This window comes from Camelus ferus, chromosome 4, assembly GCF_009834535.1.
Source record: "Camelus ferus isolate YT-003-E chromosome 4, BCGSAC_Cfer_1.0, whole genome shotgun sequence".
Lineage (NCBI taxonomy): Eukaryota > Metazoa > Chordata > Mammalia > Artiodactyla > Camelidae > Camelus > Camelus ferus.
In genome coordinates this window covers 6,552,423-6,575,599 of record NC_045699.1, presented here as the reverse complement: position 1 = coordinate 6,575,599, position 23,177 = coordinate 6,552,423, and the positions used below count along the sequence as shown (strand labels likewise).

Below are 23,177 nucleotides of genomic sequence, written 5' to 3'. Positions count from 1 at the left end.
AAACGAAAACTCTGTATCATTTGTGACCTGTGAAAGTTTCCTTCACTCCTGAGAACAGAGCAGCTTGTCACCTTAGCTCATTTCTACCTTGTGCCTTAATAGGACCATGTGTTTAAGCTGGGTGCACAGGGTGAGGAAAGAGGAGGATGGAAGGGTAGTTGATGGGATTCCAAGGGACAGGAATGGAGAACCTACAACATGCCTGACGTTGTGACGCTAGACGCCAATGATAATCAGAGGTACGTGGCTAAAATTAAAGCTGCTGATTGTCATTGGCACCTGGTATAATAAAGCCCATCACGTGGTAGGTACTCAGTAAACATTTATGCAAATGAAGAAAGAAAGCTTTTCCTAAGATCACAAGTCACCTTTGCCCTGTATAGCATTTAGCATTCTGCAGAGAGCTGGCCCTGCTCAAAGCCTGGCGTGGCCCCAGGCTGATCATGCTGTTGGAAGATCCAGATTCCATCATTATCTTTCTTCCAGGCCTCTGGTCGGGGCTGGCTCTCTCCTCTTGGTTTCAGGCCTTCCCTCCTTTTCCTCCCTTTACGAGCCAAGGTGGCCAGTAGGAGGCACTCAACTCATGCCCCTCCTCTGCCCCTGACTCCCCTTCTGTCTTGTGCCCGTGGCCAGGTTCTTTGGAGCTTGGAGTAGGGAAGCTGAGGCTGAGGTAGCACGTGATCTGAGAGCATCCCCACCTGCTGGGCCCAGAGTGTCACCTCTCACCTTTTCCGCCTCTCCCTCCTCCTCAGATCCATCCTCCAACTTAATGGGAGGACCATTCTGTATCGCCCATTAAATTTTATTATTTTTTTAATTTACTTTTTTCTGGAGGGTGGGGAGGTAATTAGGTTTATTTATTTATTTCTTTTTAGAGGAGGTGCTGGGGATTGAACCCAGGACCTTTGCGCATGCTACGCATGTGCTCTATCCCTTGAGATATACCCTCCCCGCAGTTATGCCCATTTTAAATCACAGCTTTCCACGCCTGGGGGTAGCCTGGCCCACGCTGTCCTTCAGATCAGCCGGTACCCCGATCTGATGGGCCAGGGGTCTTCCAGCCCGGGATTTCCAGGTGGTGAACAGCCATCAGCAGCTTTCACCTGAGCCCTGTGGGCTGCATTGTCAGAGAGAATAAACCCAGTCAAGGACTGGGAGGAGCTGGATCCCTGTGCTTCCCCAGATAATAGCCTTGCCTTCTTTGCAACGGGACGAGCCCTTGATTTTGGAATAAACCTCCATCTCTGGCTGTCCCAGCGTGGTTTCCTTCTCACTGGCCTTTTGTTCTCGCACCGCTTATAATGACCCAGGCTGAAGAGGTGTCCGGCTTCCCGGCTCTTCCGTTTGCCCCACTTTTAACTGACCTAATTATTTCTGTGGGTCTCCGAAGCTTGGCCTGGAGCCATTAAAGTAGAAAGAGGCTTGTTGTAGGCTGTGGGCAGTCTTGCTGTTGAGTTTCTTGTTTCCTTTTACGTGAGTACATGCTCTAGTTCAAGAAGCCTGTGTGGACGTGTCAGGAGGAGGGGCTAGCTTGTCTCTCAGCACTTTCTCTGCCCACCGCCACCCCCTCAACTTACAGGGTGCCTGCATCCCATTTGTCACGTGACCCAGTGCACATCACAGGTGCCCGTTCGGGAAGCCCTGGGGTAAACAGATGAGGCTCTTCGTGGCTGAGGATAACCATCCTTAGGGTCTAGCCAGGCACCTCTGGACTCCAGACACCTGAGGGCTGGGGCCCTTGTACCTGTGCCCCATGTGTGATAACCCAGTGAACTCGGAGACACAGTGCCCAGGAGGCCACATGTGGCCTTTCTAGTGGGCTTCCTGCCTCAACCACCTCAGCTAGGATTCCTGCATCCCTGGGGCCACCGGTGCTCAGCCTCCCTGCATCTCCTGGCCCTCAGGGATGGGCAGTCTTTACCATCCACCTCATGTGTATCACCCTCATTGTTGGCGTCATGTTTCCTGAATATTCTCCAGATTCCGCCTCTCTCCTGAAATGGGGGGCCAGGACTACTTGCCATCCTTAGGATGGGGACGGATGGGGACCACTTGTGCTTCAGGTTTCAAATCCACCCTGCATCCCCAGCACAATGGCTGAGGCTCTCCTCTGACCCTGGCTTCCCTTTCTCACGTGCTACCGTCTGCTTTTTCTCATCTGATTTTTTTTTTTTTTCCCAACACAAGCTTTGTGAAATTTATTGTCCCGGAAAATACAACAACCCAGCATTTTGATTTGACAGAAAGAAGTCTTTCGTAAAATTCAAGGAGAAATTCCGGAATAAAAGAGATAAATCCTAGTAAGAAAGAGTATCTTGGGTTTTTCTTTTTTGGTGAAATTCTCTGGAATGATTTTTTTTAACATTTTTTATTGATTTATAATCATTTTACAATGTGTCAAATTCCAGTGTAGAGCACAATTTTTCAGTTATACATGAACATACATATATATATTCATTGTCACATTTTTTTTCTTTTCTCATCTGAATTTGTTTATAATTTCACTTGGAGCGGACACTTTGACTCTCCCGTTCTCCCCTCCCTTCCCCCCCCCCATCAGAACGGAGGCCTGATGCCTCCAGATCTGGGGCTCCTCATCTCTAACTCAGAATCCCGACGTCCTCCAGACATCGTGCTGGGCTCGCAGCATGCACACCCTTTCCTCTCTCCGAGAGCATCATTCGGTCTCGTGGAATTATTTGGGAAGCACATCGAGCCGTTGTTCTGCAGCAGTTTTCATTCTTGCTGTTTTACACTTTTTTCCTGTCTTCCTTCCTGGACGGCTGTACTCCATCATTTTTGTTTCTAGGAGGTTTCTGGAAGCTTTAAGCTGATTTTATCTACTTGGCATATTTCTCCATTTCCTCCCCCATCCATTCCTCTTTCCCCCGTCCCTTCACTCTCTATCCAATATGGGAGAAAATGCAAGCAGGCGATCAGAAAATGAGTGGGTGCTTGGAGTTGGGGGTGGGAGGCTGTGGCTCATGTTAATCCACGGTAGGTGTGATGACCGCCTACGTTAAGACGTCCTGCAGTACCTGGTACCCATAAGTTTGTTCTCTACCGGTAGCGTATTTTCAAGAGTCATAATAATTTTGATCTTGTCAATGGTGGAGGGCAAATAGATTCTGATTCCTGAGAGAGGAAGAGAGAAACCAAAATGGTTTTGGTTTGTTGGCTTGTTTTATAAATGCCTCATTATATTCCACATAGAGCTTCTTCAATTAAAAAATAATAGGGATTTTTTTTTAGCACTGTGTCTAGCTGAGAACTGCAGCCTCCTGTTTGACAGTCTGCTCAGCAAACTGCAGCTCTCTCCTTTGGCCTTGAACTTGAGCGTGTGGTCATTTCAGCGTGAGGGGGTAGGGTGGTGAGTCAGAGGACCACTCGGGCTGGAGCACAGTCGCTCATTACGCTGTGTCCGCAACGACTGCCACCTCCTTAGCAGCTGAGTGATGTGGTCTGGTCCCCTGTGTCGTGCCTGCTGTACTGATAAACCGCGAAGCATTTTCTGTTTACCAGTCCAGCATCCTGTCTCCATTGTGGTTACTGAAAGAAAGTCCTGATTCTGCGCTTTCATTCATGAATGAAAGTGATTGCTTTAAAGACTTCATTTTTTTTCCACAGAGGCCATATTTTAACCCAGCTTCACAGATTAGTCCTTCATGACAGTAGAAGACCGGATCTTTGAGGCAAGGGAGCATTTGGGGGTCCTATCTTGTTTCCAAATGCATGTCTTTGTGCAAGGCTGGAATCTTCCTTTTCTTGCCACAGCCAGCAAAGCTAACAAGTTTGTTCCCTGGTGCGTGAAGTGTAGGTCCCTGAAAGCACCTAGACCAGCTCGCCATTTACCCAATACCATTTCAGGTCTTCTTGTCAGTTACCAGTCAGGCGTTCTTGAATCTTGGAGGCGCCTGGAGGCAAAAGAACTGACGTGAAATGGTTAATTCTGGAAGAGTGTGCCCAGGAAGGGGAGCCACCTGGGTGCAGTGGTTACCTGGTGGGCTGCAGGCTGGGTGGGGAGTGGAGGTGTGAGATGAGTTAGAGCTTTTGTGAAAGTTTTTGAGCATCACAGCTGAAAGATTTTTGACGTTTCCAGAGCAACCGCTTTATGTTATACTCCATGCTAAGTGCTTTTCGTTTAACAAAATGAAAGCCATGAAAACTTACATCAGCCCCTTTAGGAAGCTCAGCCCGAGGCGCAGACCCTCTAAGACAACGAAGTTAAACATCTCCCCTGTCCCTGGAGGGGAATGCAAGCAGCTGTGTTTTTTCCTGAATAGTCATCCTCATTATTGAGGACCTTTTATGTGCCAGGCAGTGAATCCTCACAAAAGCCCAAGGAGGTGGGGTTCTGAGGCCCCATTCTGGATGGCTTTTGCTGCATAGCAAACCACCCCAACCCTTAAAGTGACTTCAGATGGCAGCAGTCTTTCGTTTTGACCATGAATCTACGATGTGGGCTCAGCTGTGCCAGCTCCTCCCTGCTCCCTGTGGCATCAGCTGGGCGATTGCCTGGGGCTGGAAGACCCCTTCTGAGACCACTCTCTCCCTTGACGAGCAAGGGGGTGCGGACTGTCGGCCAGGAGTTCAGTCCGCTCCGCTGGGCCTGCGTGCACATGGAGCTGCCTGGGCTCTCCTGCAGGACAGCAACAGGGCTCCTAGGGCAAGGATTCCAAACAGGTGTAGAAGCTGCCACTGTCTTAAGACTGACATAGCATCACTTGTGGCATCTTTTGTTGGTCAAGCAGACGCAGAGCCTCCTCAGGTGCAAGGCGAGGAGACAGAGACCACAGCTCCCAATGGGTTGGGTCAAAGAACTGGCAGCCATCTTTATTCTGCCAGAGGCCCAGAGAGGTTAAGTGCCCTGCCCTGGATCACACAGCATCTGGATCAGTCCAGATTTCTGTACCTTTTCCTGACATTAACTGGGCTGTTGTGTCCTTGCCCATCCCAGCTACAGAGGCCCAGTGACGCAGATTCTAGAAACATTCTTAAATCACTTCACCAGTATTTGGGATTGACTTTAAGAACAACCTTGGAAGAATCCTAGGGTTGAGAAGAAAAGACCCAGGGTTGTGTGAGAACCATTTTTAAACAGGGAAGGATGGTTGTGTAGGTCACAGCGTGACTTATATTCTGTGTCCTGAGTTTACAGAAAAAAGTTTGTTGACCTCTGTTCTGGAAGGGAGAATCTGGACCTGTGTTACTAGGTGTACCGGAGAAGAACTTTCTATCTAGAGTGGTCTGTGCATCGGATCAGGAGCTCTCAGCTGAAGGCTGTGTGCAGGGAGAGAGCTGTGCCCAGGGCATTGCTGTCAGTGCTGTGCTGGTAAATGTGTAACAACCGGCTCTCCAGGCAAGAAAAACCCTGATTGCTAATGTTTGTCTACTTCTTTGGTGCAGATCCCACCGTGGCCAATCTCCAGTTCTGCCATGATGTCACTCAAAGTAGAGTTGGGAAGTGGTGCACGTAATCGGTTCCCGGAGTGCCACTTAACCACTGTGATGGGTTCAGGGACTCAATTGGAAGTCGTGCTGCCCTTAGGTAGCACCCAGTGTGGAGACATGCAGGGAACAGTAGTCCAGAAAAAACTTTGACAGTCCATCTACCTCTCTGGGCTCACAAGCACCCATTGTTAGTATCTGCAAGTGCAGAAGGATTAAGTACTGTGCCCTGGATCACACAGCTCCTGAACTCCACCTGCTGTTTCATTGTCCTCACATTTGGTTTAGAAAATCTTGATTTCTACAAAAGTGATACATTGGACTGCATCCAAATTTAGAACTTCTGTTTAAGAAAACAACACTTTAAGCCAAGCAAAAGAGGAAATGACAGAGTGGAAGAAAACATTTGGAATCTTAAAAGAGCCAGGTCTAGTATGAGGGGGATGTAAGGAACACCTATCAATCCATTAAAATCAAAAACAAAGACAGTCCAATAGAAAAATGAGCAAAGGATGTGGACGGTTTACACCCACTCAAGTACAAAAGGCTGATAAACATATAAAATATGATTAGTCTTTTAATACAAAAGAGTCCATCTCTCTACTAAGCAGGGAAATGTGGGATAAAACAGTGATTCCTTTATTTCATCCATCAAATTGGCCCAAAGTGATAATAACCGAGCAAGCGATGCTGTGGTTCCCTGCCACGTTCATCCACTGCGGCTGGAAGAGCAGAGCTGATTCTAACAACCAGACGTGACCCATGACCCAGAAATTCCAAACTGGGCTGTATGTCCTGGGGCCGAGAAAAACCCTCACAGTTTCAGAGGAAGCAGGCACACAAAAAATCATCACCTTGTACTTTGTGACAGTGAAAAATTGGAAACAACAGGAAGCCCTCAGTTGGGGAATGGCTGAGTGAACTCTGATCTAGAAAGGAGGACACAGGAGCTCTGTATCAACAGGCACTGCTGACATGAGCTAGCAAACTGCAGAACAGGGCATACGGTCTGGTACCATTTATGTTCTTAAAGTGTAGATGAAACGGAGCGTATATGGAAAGTTCTGCTGGGCTGTACACCGTATGCCTTACAGTGTGTGTAGCTATGCTCCTTGACGGATGATGGGGTTACGTCCCGATAAACCCACTGTGAGTTGAAAATGCATTTAATACACCCAACCTCCCGAGCGCCACAGCTTAGCCTGGCCACCCTTACACGTGCTCAGAACACGCGCAGTTGGGTGTTGTCTTGAGTTTCAGCACAATTACCTTCCTCTTCTTCTCACCAGAAGCAGGAGACACAGATGGGCATTTTGTAGATAGGATGGGATTTGAAACGTAAAACACAATGTGCAATAAATGCTGGCAACATGGTACCCTGTGAGCATCGGTCTGTTTCCCGAGTGATCACGTGCCGGATTGGGAGCTGGGGCTGCCCAGCCTCAGGGGAGAGGGTCATACCAGGTATCGATAACCCCGGAAAAGGTAAACATTCAAACCTCGAAGTACGGTTTCTACTGAATGCTTATTGCTTTTGCACCGTCATAAAGTTGAAAAATCCTTAAGTTGAATTGGAACCATCTGTACTTTGGAGATAGGGGAAGGAAGAGAGGGAGAGGGTTAGGACTGAGGAGGAGGGTAGATAAAAGGAACTTTAGTTTTGTATATGGATGCTAATTTTTCTTCAGTCTTTATTATTATTATTTTTCTTAGTGGAAGTACTGGGACTTAAACCCAGGACCTTGTGCATGCTAAGCAAGCATTCTACCACTGAGCTATTTCCCTCCCCCGATGTTAATTTTTCTTAAGGAGAATGTATGCATGTACTTCTGGTATAATATTTTTAAGAGACCAAGTTAAAGTGCAGTTCTCCCCACGTGGAACAGCTTCTGTAAGGGACCATGCCATCCCTCTGGCTAAGCCCACATCTACCAGATGGGCCATGCAGGGGCCAGAAGGAGGTGGGGTCTGAGAGTGGTGGTCACTTTGGCCCATGAGCTTGAACTTCCCTTGAACTCTCACCTCCATACAAGCCTCAGCATTCCCTTAACACTTTTGCCTAAGCAAGAAAAGGCTTGGGGCTTTAATTTCCTGTTGCACAGTTGAGGCTGGACAGGAACGAGGGAACTAGGGTCACACTAGATGGGGTTGGGTTGGGGTTGCCAGCACTGCCTTCTGCCCCGCCCTGCTTACCCCCCACCCCCAGCTGCTCTCAAGTGTGTCTAGATTCCGCTACATCCAGACCCAAGGAAACGGAGCCAAGGCACCCTTCCAATTTATCCATTTCATCTCTAAGAACCCACCTCTTCCCCAGATTTTTGGCCCCAGGAATGTCTTCCCATTTCAGGAAGACTCTTCCATGTAACCGTGAGCGAGACTGCCGCATTTTTCTACTGTTAGCCTGAGAGCCGCCTCAGAATCCCATGCCATGTGATGGCATCTGGACAAGAGATACCCAGAGAGTAGCTTCAAGGGTTTTCCTCACCCAAACACCTGTGGCTAAGAGGAGTAAGACCAAGGATGGATGCATGGACACTAACACGCTTAACTGCATGCCAGACACGTGTATCCTACAGCCCATTATCTCCGTCATCCCCAGTAATAAGAAACAGTAGGTATTAATATTCCTACTCTATAAACAAAGAAACTGAGCCTCAGAAAGTAACTCAGCCTATATTCTGAGGTCACAGAGTCCAGGTTGAAACCCATAATGCCTGCCTCCAATGCTTTTTAACTCGAGCTCTTTGCTTCCTTTAGGGATTTCATTCTAGAAACCTTCGGAAGTCTCCAGCTGGCTTTTTACACCACCTCCCTGGGTAAAAATGAAAGATCACCTCCCCCATGAATTTTGAGTGCCAGGCATTCTTTTCCATGAGAATCCCCAGAGCTCCTTTTAAGCTGTTACTTGAATTTGAGGTGAAAACAGACAGCAAATGTTTTGCAGATGGAGTTGGCATTTTGGATGCAGAGGCGGCAGGGCTAATTCTAGAGGAAGCATTCAGAAACTCCTGTATTATTTATGTGACTTGAGGCAACAGTAGGTAACCAAAGATTGGTGTTCTCAAACCCCTAATCTACTTAGTAAAATTCAATTCACACCTATTTCACAGATGCAAAAAGGAGGGTATTGTACTGTTTCTTTCCTTTGTTTTGCGTTCCACGAAGTCTTCAGTTACCCGGGGAGTTTGAATTAGAGTGTGAGAGGTGAGAATGTGAAAACCCTTCAGGACTTCCCCTAGATGAACAAGAAACAGCATTCAGCCCTCCGTGATGACAGTGGAGCACTGAGTTTTAATTTCTGGATTATTTGGAGGCAGAGCCAAGAAGTGGTTGGGCACTTCCCCTCACAGCTTCACAGCACGGTCCACCAGGAGGGTTAGATTTCAAAGAAGAATCATCTCCAGGTGTTGGGGCAACTACTTCAGAATGGGAGCAGATCTGCATTTCTCTCCACATTTTTCTGACCTGAAATTAAAAGTCTTTTATAATAGTGTGAGAATGAACCCCTCACTCATAGGAGAATCTGACAGCAAGACTAACAAAACATCAGTGGTGTCTAATTGTCTTCCCTCTTTGTTGCTTCCTCTCCTTTTCTTGAGTTGCTTTATCCATCCTGTAAAATTTTGTTTGTAGCCTGTGGGCAGTTACTACTTGTAGTGGGTTGAACTGTGCCCCACCCCACCCTCCCGACAAGGATACAGTGAAGCTCTACCCTCCAGTACCTCACAATGTGCCCTTGTTCAAAAACAAAGCCTTAGCAGGTGGAATCAGGCTAAAATGAGGCCCTAATGTAGTCCGACTGGTGTCCTTACCTGAAAGGGGAAACTTGGGCATAGACACAGATATGCACAGTGGGAAGGTGGTTTGGAGAGACACAGAGAGAAAGGCTACGTGAAGGCAGAGGATTTGAGTGATGCATGGATGACCAAGGAACGCCCGAGGTTGCTGGCAGATCAGTAAAAGCTAGGAAGCAGCAAGGAAGAGTCCCCGGTAGGTTTCAGAGGGAGTGAGGCCCTGCTGATGCCTTGATTTTGAACTTCTAGCTTCCAGATCTGTGAGACAATCATTTTCTGTTTTTTGAAGCCACCCCGTTAGTGCAGCCCTAGTGCACTGATACAACTGCCTGCACCCAGCCCTTAAAAACCACGCACGTAGGAGAAATAAGATTGAGAATTGCTGTTCATCTGTCAGAGTTAGCGTGACATGACAGTTTCCAAAGATGGCTGCAGCATCATCTGCTGTCCTCCATGTCTGCCTGGACCCTTGAAATTTCCCCTTCAAGATGAGTTCTAAGTCCCTTCCCCTGGAATCTGGATGAGCTGTGACTCTCTTTTGATGCTCTGCAACTTCTTAGGTAGCTTCCACCCGATTTGCTGGAACACTTGCTCTGGTGCCCTGAACTGCCATGTAAATGGTCCACTTGTCTTGAGTCTGCCAAGCCCATACTACCCCAAATGGAGAGACCACATGCAGACAAGAGGCCACATGGAGAGAGAGGCTCAGACAGTCCCAGATGCTCCAGCACACCTGGAATTTCAGCTTCAGGCACTGTTTGATTGCGCCCCCATGACAGACTCTGAGCCAGAGCTGCCCATCCCAACTCTTCCTGGATTCCTGATCCATAGAAACCTTAAGAGATGATAAAATGACTGCAGTGTCTAAAGTCGCTAAGTTCTGGGGAGATTTGTTACACAGCAGTCGATAACTGGGGCAGGTGGTGTACTCTGGGCTTTGCATTGGTTGCTTTCCTTTCATTTTAATTTAAAAAAACGGTTTGCATTTTTACTTCTGACGAAGTAGATTTATATTTAGAGCAGATTACAACCACAAAATCTCAGTGGCTTAATATAGTATTTCTCACTTGCTCAAAATCCAATGTGGTGGTAACAGGTTGGGTGGCTCCCCTCCAAGCATTGACTCAGGGATCCATATTCCTTCTACTTGATGTCTCTACTGTCCCCAGTCCTCCTTGGGGTCCTCTGCTGGGGCATCTGTGTTCAGGTGGGCAAAGAGAGAGGGATGAGGGAGAGTGGAGGATCGTGTGAGATATTTCTGGGGCCAGGCCTGAGAGTGGGCTGCATCATTCTGGTCCATGCTGCACTGGCTGGAACTAGTCCTGGACACAAGGGAGCTGGGAAGTGCAGGTTAGCTGTGCACCCAGGAGGAAAGGTAAGTGGCTGGGAGCATAGCTCTGCTGCCTTCACACACAGGCTCGTAGAACCTCAAAGTATCAGAGCTGGAAGGGACCCAAGAGATGGGCTTCTCCAAGTGTGGTCCATGAGCGTCAGGATCACCTGAGGGACTTGTTAAAAATGCAGATTCTGGGGCTCCCCCACCTGCTGAGTCAGAACCTCAGGAAGTGGGTTCCAGGGAATTGCATTTGTGCCAAATTCCTCTGATTTGTGTTATGTATGTTGCAGCAAAGTGTGTTACAGCTCAATGTTACAGCTCAGTTGTGACAGCAACCTAAATTCTGACGAGAGACCAAGCAGCACTCAGAGGGTTGGAGAACTCAGGTTTATTACACTGGCGGGCCCAGAGGAGTTAACACTTCAAGCTCTGGACCCCGTCTGTAGGTTTACACAGGCTTTTATAGGCTGCTAGGTTAGACTTTGCAACATTATATGCAAATAAGATGTAACAAAGTTGACTAGTCAGGAAGGAGCTTTTTAGAAATGGACCAATCAGGAGTGAGCTTTATGCAAATGAGGTGTTACAAATGGACCAATCAGGAGTGAGCTCAGGGAACCAATAGAATCTTAGGGGTAAGTTCCACTTTCTTAGAAGCAAGCCATTTTATAGAGGCAAAAAGCCAGATAATGCCACCGGGCCAAGGAACCAGATGGCGCTGGCAGGAAAGTAGTGGCCCTGCCTGGGGGTCCTGCCGGTCTTTTTCATGGGGCTTCCCACCTCATGTACACTAAGGTTAGAGAATCACTTGACCCAGCTGTTCAACCCTCTCATTTTAGATAGCAATGTGGAGGTCCAAAGAAGTGAGGTGACCTCTTTACTTTCCTTCCAGCCTCTCACAACCTGAGGCCAGAGTGGAGTGGGGAGCCTGGGTGCCCAGGTCCAGGCTCTCTTATGTGACTCTGAAGGCCCGCCATCTTTAAAGCTGGAGTGTGTCCTAATGACAGTCTGATGTGGCTAGCTTTTAGGGGAGGCATTGGTGGTAGCAAAAGGCATGGGGAGGAGAGGGAACCTTCACATTTTCCAGAGCTCTTGATGAAAACAGCCGATGCCTATTAGTATGCCTGCCACACACTTTCCCTGCTAATGCTATAATTTAAAACACTCTGACTCAAAGACCTAATAGAAGAGGTGAATCTTGCTTTCTAAATTTGCTTCACAGATTGTTCATCTTTCCCTCCATCAATCTTCCTTCTCTTAAGCAAAATGTAAAATTTGGAGCAAAGAGTGGAAGCTCTGAGCTTTTGACTGATCTCCTTGTTAACATTATTCTGCTCTATGACCACAGCATTGTGAGCATTTGAGTTCTGGTTCTGAGCATGTATGAGGAAGCTCCTATGTGAAAAAAAATCTCCAAGTCACTTTCTGCCTTCTGAGATTTTGCATGGGGTGGTTGGCAAACAGGAGGTAAATTAACAAATGATGCTTATCGCGATCCCCAGCCTTTGCTTCAGTTGCTTTGATTGATGACTAAAGATTTTTGCAAGTGGAGATTCATGGCTAAAACATCTGCCTTCCCATCTTGGCTTGAAGGACCATGAGAATATAAGTAGGGCCTCCAGGGCGTCAGGAAACCAGTGATGGGTCCAGGCGCGTTGAGATGGGGCCATCCTGACCCTCCTGATGTCTAGTTGGAATTTGGCTCCCAGCACAAGTGATGGTGTGGACCTCATCGTGAACAGCATGGGATTTGAATGGGTAGATGGAGAAAATCAGAGACAATGCCTGCCTCCTTTCTCTTGGTCTTGATCAGGGCGCTGCCACTTTGCAGTCTGGTCCCTCACTCTGCAGGCTCCAGGGTTGTTCCCCATTCTCACTTCTGTGGTCGGGAAGCACAATTGGAGTTGAGTTACTCAGGACAGGAAGACTGAATAGGGCACGAGGTGGCCAGGCGGGGAGAAAGGCAAACCTGATTTCCGTCGGCTGAACCAAGTAAACAGACCCAGTCAAGCTGCTGAGTGTTCTGGTCATCTATCGCTGCATAACAAACTAGCCCACATTCAGTGGGGTGCAGGGTGGGTCCCCTGGGAGGTAGACTCAGAGATGGGGAAGGTATGAAAGATGTTGCCTAAGAGCTGCCCTTAGAAGCAGGTCTTCCAAGGGAGGGGGAGGAGCCAGGAGTGGGCAGAGAAAGTCATACTGCCTTGCAGCTCAGCCAGCCCTACAGGGTTCTGGAGCCAGAACGACCCTTGAGAGCTGCCCCAGATTGGCCTGAGATGACCTGGCTTTTGCATCAGAGTGGGCAAACTCACATGTCTTCCAAATCCAGGTGGCCACCTGTTTTTGTAAATAAAGTTTTATTGAAACACGCATGGTTCCACCTCTTCAGCGACATATTATCTAAGGCTGCTTTCACACCACGTGGATAGAGCTGAGCAATTGTGACAGAAGCTTTATGGCCCACGAAGCCTATGACATTTCGTATCCATTTCTAGAAGCGAGTCGACCCCAGCTCTGTGGTCCCACAGTAGCCATTGGCTGTGGCTTCCAGGGAAAGGACAGGATGTTACCAGAGGCGAGCCTGCAGGGCTGGGGCTGGAGCCTGTGCTGACCCCACCCCCGCAATGGGGACCACAGGCCCTTCCTCCAAGGGGATTGTGGGCGGTGCTCATGGTGCCCACCCCAGCGGATTAAAATGACTGTCATATTTTGTGGGTCAGGAACTGGGGAAGGACCAGATGGACCGTCTGACCTCTGTGGCCTCATCTGGACCGGAGGGTCCACTTCCAAGATTCCTTTCTTGCTCAGTGCTCCTTGGCCTCTTTCTCTCTTTATGGGCTGTTTCATCCTCCAGGCTTTCTCCACACTGCGGGGTGGTTTCAGGGTCATCACACATCTTACATGACGACTTTAAGAGGCAGGATGTGGAAGTCCCGGGCCCGTGAAGAACCACAGCGGAGTGGCACAGTGTTACTCGGCTGTGTCTTACTGGTCAGAGCCGTCACAGGGCCTGCCCACATTCCAGGGGGTGGAGCCACAGATGCGAGATGACAGCCCAGAGCAGGTGGCGTGAGATGCTGTTATACCATCTTTGGAAAGTCCGGAATGCCTGTGTGCATGTCCCTTCCCAACTCCACGGTCCCCGCCATCACGTGGGTAGCTTGAAATGACCCTGGTGGGACTATGACACCTCGGGAACGGACTCTGCCCCACCCCGACCCCAGAGAGCCCGTTGTTAAGCAGGGACCAGCACACCACTGCTGCTGCGGGAGGACCTGAGGTTTGGAGCCAGACAAGGAGAAAGAGAGCAGCATTTGCTGACCCCTGAGAGGCTCTCCATGTCCTGACACCTCAGAACAACTCTATGGGGCATCCCTCATTTTACTGAAGAGGAGTCCCAGGTGCAGCAAGGATGGGTAACTGAACCGGGGTCTCCACACCCTCTGCCATCTGCCCAGAGCCTGGAGCCCTCAGGAGAATGAAACAGGCCACTCTTCATTGACCTGAGGGAAGCTTGGGTTAGACTTGAGGGAGGAAAGCCAGCCAGAGGAGAAGAGCGCAGGCCTGGCCTGGGCGGCCGTGGGGGTCCTAGCAAGGACTCAGGCCCCCACACCGCACGTAGCTGTGAGGGCACTGGAGGATGCACCCCAACACCTAGCAGCCGAACCCCAGGAACCTTAGAACATCTTAAAAGCAGAAGCAGTCCATGTGATCGAGGGGGAGCAGAGAAGCCTGTGAAGGGAGGCAGAGAGGACAGGCCCCACCCCGCCCCCACCCTGCCTCCTGGGAGTACAGTGGTTAAGCCGGACCAGAGGATGCGAGAGAGGGAGGGGGAGAAGCAGGGCAGGAGGGGCGCTTCCAGCCGATGCCTGACCTGATGCCTGACCTGAGGGCGGGGGCCTGGCAGTCTTCCTTTACCGTGGCACTGGTTCCCCTACTGGGCCTCAGCCTCGTGCCAGACCTGCCCGCCACGCGCTTCACGTGTGTTTATTATCATGAATCCCCCAAACCCTCAAAGGAATAGGCCCTAGCATTCCTGTTTGATGAGAAAATGAGGTTCAGCAAGAAGAAATAACCTTTCGGGTGCAGAATTCAGGTTTCAGTTGGCTGTGTCAACGCTGGACCACCCCCCTACTGTGCGGCCCATGATACTGAGGGCAACTGAGTGATGGCCGTGAGGGCCAGAGAGAAAAGGAGCAAAGAGATGACAGAGCATCTTTGTCCGCATTAGTTCACAATTTACCATTTTTTTCCTCCTTTTGTATCCTGTAGTTGAGGATTCCGTCTCCCTGTTTTGTTGGTTTTAAGGAGAATAAAGAAGACAAAAAAGTGAGAAGCAGCAGGCTCCACGGAGTTAAGGGGGAGCCAGTGCAGGGAGGGCAGTGGGGCCGGGAGGGTGCAGGTGGGGAGACCACTTCCCGGGGAAAGCTGCTGCACCAGCGACGGGCCTCCCCAACCCTGGGCGGGGCTCCAGCCTTCCTGACTGCCTTAGGCTCTGCCACACGACATATGGCAGATGGTCCCAGGGGTGGAGTCACCTTGCCCCTCCCCTCCAGATAAACATCCTGATGTTAAATATCAGAGGGAGGCCTTGCAGCAGGAGGATGTAATTAAGACTTTGAAAAATGGTCCTCAATTTTGAGTGTGCTGAGAATCACCTGGGGTGCTGTTTGAACATGCTGTGTTTCCTGGTCCCCGATCTTGGAAAAGCATGTAGCAGGTTGGAACTGAGGCCCCAGATCTGCATATTTAAAACACCCTGAGCAATTCTGATGCCAGTGGACCCTCGGCCAGGCTCAGAAAAACACTGACTTGGAGGGTGAAGGGGCGGGATCTGGAAGTTTTCTTTAAGAAAACGGCTTTTCTGTCGTTAATCTCGTGAGCCCCAGTTTTCTTATTCTGCATGTAGATGTGGTAGGTGTGTTTATGGAGCTGTCTTGCTGAAAGAAAGATACTGCACACAGCGCTTATGCGCATAATTGCAGTTAATTATTATGTTGTGAATGTATGGTTAAACTCGATAAAGATTAACTTATAAAAACTCTTATTAAAAGTTCCCTGTTATTTGCCATTAATCACTACCGTGGATTCTTTAGGGGAGTTTGTGGATTCATCCACTTAATTAAAAAGTTTCGCGTTCTTGCTGTGTGCCTGGCCCTGTGCAGGAAGTGGGGACACCGCACAGCGGGCCAGCAGTGGCGGGGCTGACCGCTGCCCTCCTGGGATTTACAGCCTGGCCAGGGACACAGATTCAGTAAATCCTCAGACAGCCACGGGCACCTCGATTTGGTGCATGTTTATTCTTATTAGTTAAGGTATTTGTTAAATTAATTATTAAATGTGATGTTTATAAATACAGGTGTATTTACATATCTACAAATACAAAACATACAAACAAAAAATGTTTTTAATTGACTAACATACAGATTCTGAGCTTCCCAAGTGGTCTCTGATTGGGCTAAGAAGATATATTCTATAAATTCTGTACAAAGTTGGCTTGTAGTTTTTTTGTTTTTTGTTTTTTACATCAGTGAGTTAAGACTTCACCTCTAGACACAGCAGTTGAGGGCAGGACAAACTGGTGAGAACCAAGATGGCAGAAGATTCAACTTCCAGTTGACCTTGAGCCTCATGGCACACCCACAGGTGTCATGACAGTTCCCAGGTGGACCATAAAAGGCCAAAAAGTGGGCAGGGGGCCCAATTCCTGGAAATCCTCGGCTCTTCCCCAACATAGTTGGAATAATCCTCCTGCTCCTTAGCATATGAAATTACCTGGCTCGTAACAACTAAACCCCTCGCCTCATGGCCTCTCTCCCTCTTGCCTTTTGAGATGGCCGCATTCTGCCTATGGAATGTGAATCTCCTAAGCCTTTCTCCCTTCTGAGTGAGACAGACTGCACTCTGTCTATGAGTATCTCCCAGAAAAAATCTACTTAAAAAAAAAAAAAGACTTCACCTCTAAATAAGTTTAATTAAGATGTCTGAAAGATGCATTTCTTCCCCCATCGCATTTCTGCTCCCTTCCCTATTTGTGAACCTAGCGCATTTGGAAGGTGTTACCCAAGTGCTTTCAAGCATAAATGTACCTGAATGCAGAATTCTCATCCAATGGTGAGAAGCACAGAGAGTTCTGATTGCTCGCTTAGCAGTTTTAACATGTCCTCAGGCTGTTTTCTTGCCAGAAATTTGAGCGAGCGAATCGTCTTATGAGAGAACAAATCAATATGGGACAGGACTGTCACCAGTAACCTCTGCTTCCCCGTTTTCAGCGTTGCAGGTGGCGAGCTGTTTGACTTCTTAGCTGAAAAGGAATCTTTGACTGAAGAGGAAGCAACCGAATTTCTCAAACAAATCCTTAATGGTGTTTACTACCTGCACTCCCTTCAGATTGCCCACTTTGATCTTAAGGTACGTTGTTGCTCGGTGTAAACCAGATAGCAGCTTACACATACAAGGCCTTGGTTGTTGGCTTGCTAAGAAAAATTGAGGCATCTGAAAGAGATACGTGCTTTTTTCCTAGATGGGCTTAACAAATGAAATTATCAATATAAACCAGCAAATATGTAATGCATGCTTACTACAGAAATGCCTAGCCATTTTTTGGGATTGAGAATTAAGATAAATGATTGCATTTGAGAATCCTTGGGGAACAATTGAGGGGTCTTAACCAGCCAGGTCTTTAGGCAAGGGGGCTCCTGTTGGTTATGGGGTATTTTCAGCCAGGAGTAGCCACTGGCTGCCCGGTTTCCTTCCTCGTGTGGCTGCAGGGCATACAAGATGGAAGGTGTCTTGATAGCCACTGTCCCTCTCGGTCAATCTCTGGCAATCAGTCAAGCCAAACTCTGAGACTGGCTAATTGGGGTCTTTGCCTGGCTGGAGGCGAGGCATTATCAGAGATAGAAAAAGGCACACATACTCCCATCCATCACAGAGGTTATGGTCTCTTTGGGAGGGGAAGACATACATATGGGCAACAGAGGTGACATTCAGGGTACAGTCCAAGGCAGAAGATTATCACAAAGCACCATGACTGATTGCCAAGTGAACGATTCAGATCCCTGGAGCTAGGATAAGACTTAAGAGAAGGGAAGATTTTCTCCATCTTACTGTAGCAGAGCTGCCAAGACTCCCTCCGGATCCCCCCCAGCACTCACTGACACATCCCAAAGACTGCTGCTGGGAGCTGGAAGTGCCAAAGGATAAATACTCACTGAAGCAGCTCTTAGCAGTGGAGACTGGGGAGATGGTGGATAAATACCCCAACTCCCTCGTGCTTCAGGGTGGAAAATTCTGAGTGCTACTCTTTCTCCCCAAGTCCTCCAAAGGGATTGTGTGCCAGTCACTCCCACCTTGATAAGACACTTTGTATCAGCTTCCTTCCTTGTTTCTTGTCTCCCCATTCCTCTAACAAGTATTCCCTGGAGCCCGCTCCCATGTAAGTCCCACGAAAGGCACCCGATTCCCTGTCAAGGTTTGCTCCTAGGAGAACCTAAACCAAGACATTATTTTTCCCTATGTTCTCTTGCAACTACCCTTTTATCCCTATTTGTTTGGTTGTCTTTCCAGAGGAGAGGAAGACCACTCTGCCATCTTGTCCTCAGCATAACATATCATATATTTTTTTAATCTATGGCAAAATGAACATAACCTAAATTTTACCATCGTAACCTAATTTTTAAGTATGCAGTTCAGTGGCATTAAGTATATTCACATTGTTGTGCAACCATCACCACCATCTATTTCTGAAACTTACTGATCCTCCCGAACTGAAATGATGTATCAATTAAACACTTACTCCCCAACCCTCCTACTCCCAGCTGAAGGCATCCACCACTCTGATTTTGCCTATTCTAGGTACTTCATGTAAGTGGAATCATACAGTAATTCTCCTTTTGTGACCAGTTTAATTCAATTAGCATGTCTTCAGGGTTCATCCATGTAATATTCCATTCCAGACCATGTTTTGTTTATCCATTCATCTGAAGGAGATGACGGTGTTATTTCTCCTTTTTGGTTATTGTAAGTAACACTGCTGTGAACATTGCTCTACTATTTTTCTTTTTTTTAAAGCCCGAAAACATAATGCTTCTGGATAGAAATGTTCCCAAACCTCGGATTAAGATCATCGACTTTGGGTTGGCTCATAAAATTGACTTTGGCAATGAATTCAAAAACATATTTGGGACACCAGAATTTGTTGGTAAGTTTCTTTACTCCTGGTGGTCATTCATTTCTCTTAATCATTATGCTGGCAAAGTCTTCCCTGCCGTGGCATCACTTCCCTGGTACATGTTTCTGGTTTATACGTGGAGATTAGAATCGGTTGGTTCACTTCCTTCCAAGACTAAATGTGTGTCTGTTTCCTCTTAGCTCCCGAGATAGTCAACTATGAACCTCTGGGTCTTGAGGCAGACATGTGGTAAGGAGCGTGCCCTTGGTGTTGTCATCTTTCTGATTTATTTTACTGTTCTTCTGACATTGCTTTTCTTTTTGTTTTGTGTCCAGGAGTATTGGGGTAATAACCTACATTCTGTAAGTACCCAAATCCACAACTCATGTTCTTTTTCCCTCTTTCTTTGAGACCATCTGTTTTATTGACCGTTCTGTGTGTCATGTTGATCACTTTGGCTTCTGCAGGCTTTTTATGTAAACATACTCACTTTACACCCCCAGAACACATTTAGTTTATACTAATTAAACATCTTCTCCTAATGTGAAATGAGTCATCAGAAAACTGCCACATAGTCACTGAAAGAAAGCCTGGCTGTCCATCACTGCCGAGAAAATAGGAAAGGGTTTTTGTTTTTTTAACTACTAACTGCTGTTCTAAATTAACTTTTGAAATGCATCCTTTGCATTAAGCTGAAGCTGTTGTGCATGACAATTTAATGCCTTATGGAGTGTAACTGAATTCTAAAGTGACTGCTGCGGCACTGCATGACAATGCCATTCCTCACTCCCCCGATCAGATATTATCAGAGAAGAATGACAACACAAGACGGACTTAACGCATCTTCTCTGCCCCACTTTATTAACAGCCTAAGTGGGGCCTCCCCATTTCTTGGAGACACTAAGCAAGAAACGTTAGCAAATGTATCTGCCGTCAACTACGAATTTGAGGAAGAGTACTTCAGTAACACCAGCGCCCTAGCCAAAGATTTTATAAGAAGACTCCTCGTCAAGGATCCAAAGTGAGTGCCCATTATTCCTAACGGGCGCCCATCCGTGGCCTCAGCCAGATGAGGGTTAGCACCTGTCCTGTGCGCATGACCATGTTTATGCCACCCTGGTCGTTTCCGCCTGGCCAAGCGAAGCCTGCCATGTGCAACGCTTCAGAAAACTCAGGCAGGGCCATTTGTACCTGCTCAGTCGGTCCCTGTGGGCACCGTGGGAGAATCGCACCACCACAGATGCTGTTTTCGGCTTTCTTCCATGAAGCAGGCCCCCGAATTGCGTTTTCTAGAACCTCTGCTTGGTAGGCCCGGCCGACATGGAAACAACCTTAGTGTTTGCTTCTCTGATCATCACAGTTTTTTTTCTTTCTCCTTCCCCCACAAAGGAAGAGAATGACAATTCAAGATAGTTTGCAGCATCCTTGGATCAAGGTAAGTTGCATGATGCGGTTGGTCTGGGGATTGCAGGGCATCCTGGGGCCCGTTTGCTCCAGGGTATCACTAGGCGTGTGGGTTCTAACCACGGTCCTGTCTGGAGTGTTGCAGGTGCTCTTGGTGCCGTGTTTTAAGACAGCTGCCAGCTGAGAGAATCCTATTAGTAACAGAGGTAGAGAGGCGAGGGCTTCCACGGTGCAGGATTGTGATGAGGACCTGAAGGGCCAGGCCACTCGACAACCATTTCTGATTTGACTGTGGGATATTGGCCCAAACAATATTTTTTGTAATTTCTGAAATAATATACATCACTTAAATATCAGATCAAAGCTGGATTTCTGGCTTCTCCCGAAAAATCTGAAGATCTGCCCACACTGAGGCCTCATTCCACAAAGTCATCAGACACTGGGCATAGCTGTGTGCCCACCTGCTGCGGCCACCCCGTACATCACACCTTTACATCACCTGCCTGCCTCCTCTTGGCATTTGGGCTAAAGAACTGAAGTTGCTTCACCTAGAGCAGAGAGGACTAAGGGCGGGGGGCATGGCAGCTGCAGAATAAAATCATGGAACCGATAAGCAGGTGACAGTAACTTGCATGCATCACAGAAGTGGGTTTGGGGCAGCTGGCGGACTCCCTCTGGGCCAGCTCCCAGCAGTTGCCTGGGATCCCCTGAAAGGCAACGGTGTCTCCTCTGGATGGTACAGCTACGTGGCCTCCTGAAAAAGTTGCAGTGAGAGGGATTTTGATGCCGTAGGATAGGCCGAGTTTGCTCACCTCGAGGTCCCAACCAGCTCTAAAGTTCTTGATGGTATTGAGTTCACATGCCTCAAACATGGCCTGACCGTGAGTCTCCCCGTTCCCAAACTGTCTTATGGAAAGTTGTAATTCACCGGGGCCCACACCCAACTTGTCAGCTGTCCCCGAAGATCCAGTCTTTTTGTGACTTCATCAAGTCCTTAGCCACAAGAGTCAGCCTCTGGAGACTGGGTTCCTGGACCTGGTGTGTTATCCCGACATGTTCTGTTACTTTAGCAAGCTGGACGTGTTAGCATCCCAGATAATGAGAGGTTTCAAAAAGCTGCGACATGGAACATATTTCTGTCATTGGAGAGCTCTAAATTGTTTTTCTTGGACCTTCATTTTAGCCTAAAGACACTCAACAAGCCCTTAGTAGAAAAGCATCGGCAGTAAACATGGAGAAATTCAAGAAGTTCGCGGCCCGGAAAAAATGGAAAGTAAGATTGTTTGGATTTGAAGGGATTAATTCTCTTTCCTCTGTGGCTCTCCCGCTGCTCAGGGCTCACCTCTCCTGACACTGACAATGCAAAAGTGCATCTTTTTTCTTCTTCTTTTTTTTTTAAGTTCATTCTGGAGTCTTCTGTAGCATTACCCTATTTCCTAAGCTAGGCAGAAATAATATTTCAGTCCTATTTAACTCATCTTTGCACATGTAATTTTGCATTTTTTTAAATCAAAACCATTCCCAAGGCAAATGTTTAAATCAGTACATAAAATTACAGTGCAGTCTTTTTCTAAATGCAACAAGCCGCATTTTAAATAGATTTGTGTTTTTGTGGTAAGCGGTACAGCGTTATGATTATACCAGAACGTGTGCAAATGGCTCTCTAAATCCAGCCTTGGTCTGTGAGTGGTTGGGACGGGGGTGAGTGGAGCCATGAGTGTGTGCAGTGTGGTCCCTTGTACCTTTTCAGTGCGGATGGTCTCTGCTGGGGCTGTGTCAGACATGGTTCTAAAGGGCATTCCAGCCAACCTGGAGCAAATAAAAATTCAGGGTTAAGAAGGTGACGGTTTGCCTTCCTGTGCACAGGGTCATGTCAAGCCCAGAGGGAGCAGGTACTTGCTGTGTCTCCTCATCACTGGGTCGGAAGTGTCCATCATTTGCATACCCATCAGGCTGGGGATGCCTTGATAGAGATGAGGAGGACCAGAGCAATAGGTTACTCAAGGCTTGACTCTGAGTCTTAATTAAAGAAGCCCTTGGAGTGGCCTATGGAGTCCGCCACCTGCTTATTTCCAGCAGCGGCGTGAGTTTTGATAGTCACACTATCTCTACCGTTACCAGCTTGCCCGGGCACCAAGGACCCGAGGCAAGACTCTTGCCTGCCATGCTTCTCTGAGGGGGCACGTTCAAGGGCTTTGTTATGGTAAGGCCCCACTCCTCAAAGAGCAGAGAGCAAAATATGGAGAGAGAAAGGATGCAGGGCATCTGGTTCTGTAGTTGAATAACGAAGTGCAGAAGGAGAATCTCCATCTTGTTGTCTTGATTTATAAGACCTGTAGACACTTCCTGAAGCAAATATGATCCAGCCTGCCTGTGGGGTGGCCCACCCCAGAGGATACGTGCTGTCCGCGTGCATGCTACCTCAGAGACTTGCCGTTTGCGCTAATTTGAGTATTGTTACATAAGCTCCCTCTCTCCTCTCCCCCTGCCTTTTTTTCCTACTCACGCTCTCTTTCTCTGTCTCTCTCTTTTTAAAGCAATCCGTTCGCTTGATATCACTGTGCCAAAGATTATCCAGGTCATTCTTGTCCAGAAGTAACATGAGTGTTGCCAGAAGCGATGATACTCTGGTAAGCAAACCTTTTCCCCGGACAGGTTCTTTCTTAGCGCTGTGTATTTACAATGTTTAAGTTGTTTGCTTTGTTCAGCAACCCAGAAAACCCGAAGTCGTGGGGATGTCAGGCCAGTTCCTCCTCCCCTTGAGGTGGGGAGTCGGGGTGGCTGATTTGATCTACTTTATTGCTTTTTTTTTTTTGGTCCCTTTTCCTCTTTGTTTTGATTGGCTATGCCCACTGTCTCTAACACTGCCACCCTCCCACCCCCTCTCCCCCCATGCAGTTTGATAAAAGAGAGGCTAGCCAGCTGAAGAGGAAAGAGCATATTCTAATTTTCATGAGCTAAAATGAGAGCCCTCTCTTGCCACTGACCCTGGAGAGTCTTGGACTGTAATAGTACAAAAGGG

The 23,177-nt window shown here is 47.9% G+C and overlaps 1 protein-coding gene across 1 annotated transcript in view; it reads left to right on the top strand.

Moving 5' to 3' along the window:
• The window catches only part of DAPK1 (death associated protein kinase 1), a 180,496-nt gene that overhangs the window by 105,834 nt on the left and 51,485 nt on the right, over positions 1 to 23,177 (top strand). The window contains 8 exon segments of the mRNA XM_032477475.1: positions 16,851 to 16,989; positions 18,652 to 18,781; positions 18,952 to 19,000; positions 19,087 to 19,113; positions 19,620 to 19,772; positions 20,141 to 20,186; positions 21,339 to 21,428; positions 22,693 to 22,785. Coding sequence (XP_032333366.1) covers positions 16,851 to 16,989; positions 18,652 to 18,781; positions 18,952 to 19,000; positions 19,087 to 19,113; positions 19,620 to 19,772; positions 20,141 to 20,186; positions 21,339 to 21,428; positions 22,693 to 22,785 — 727 coding nt within the window.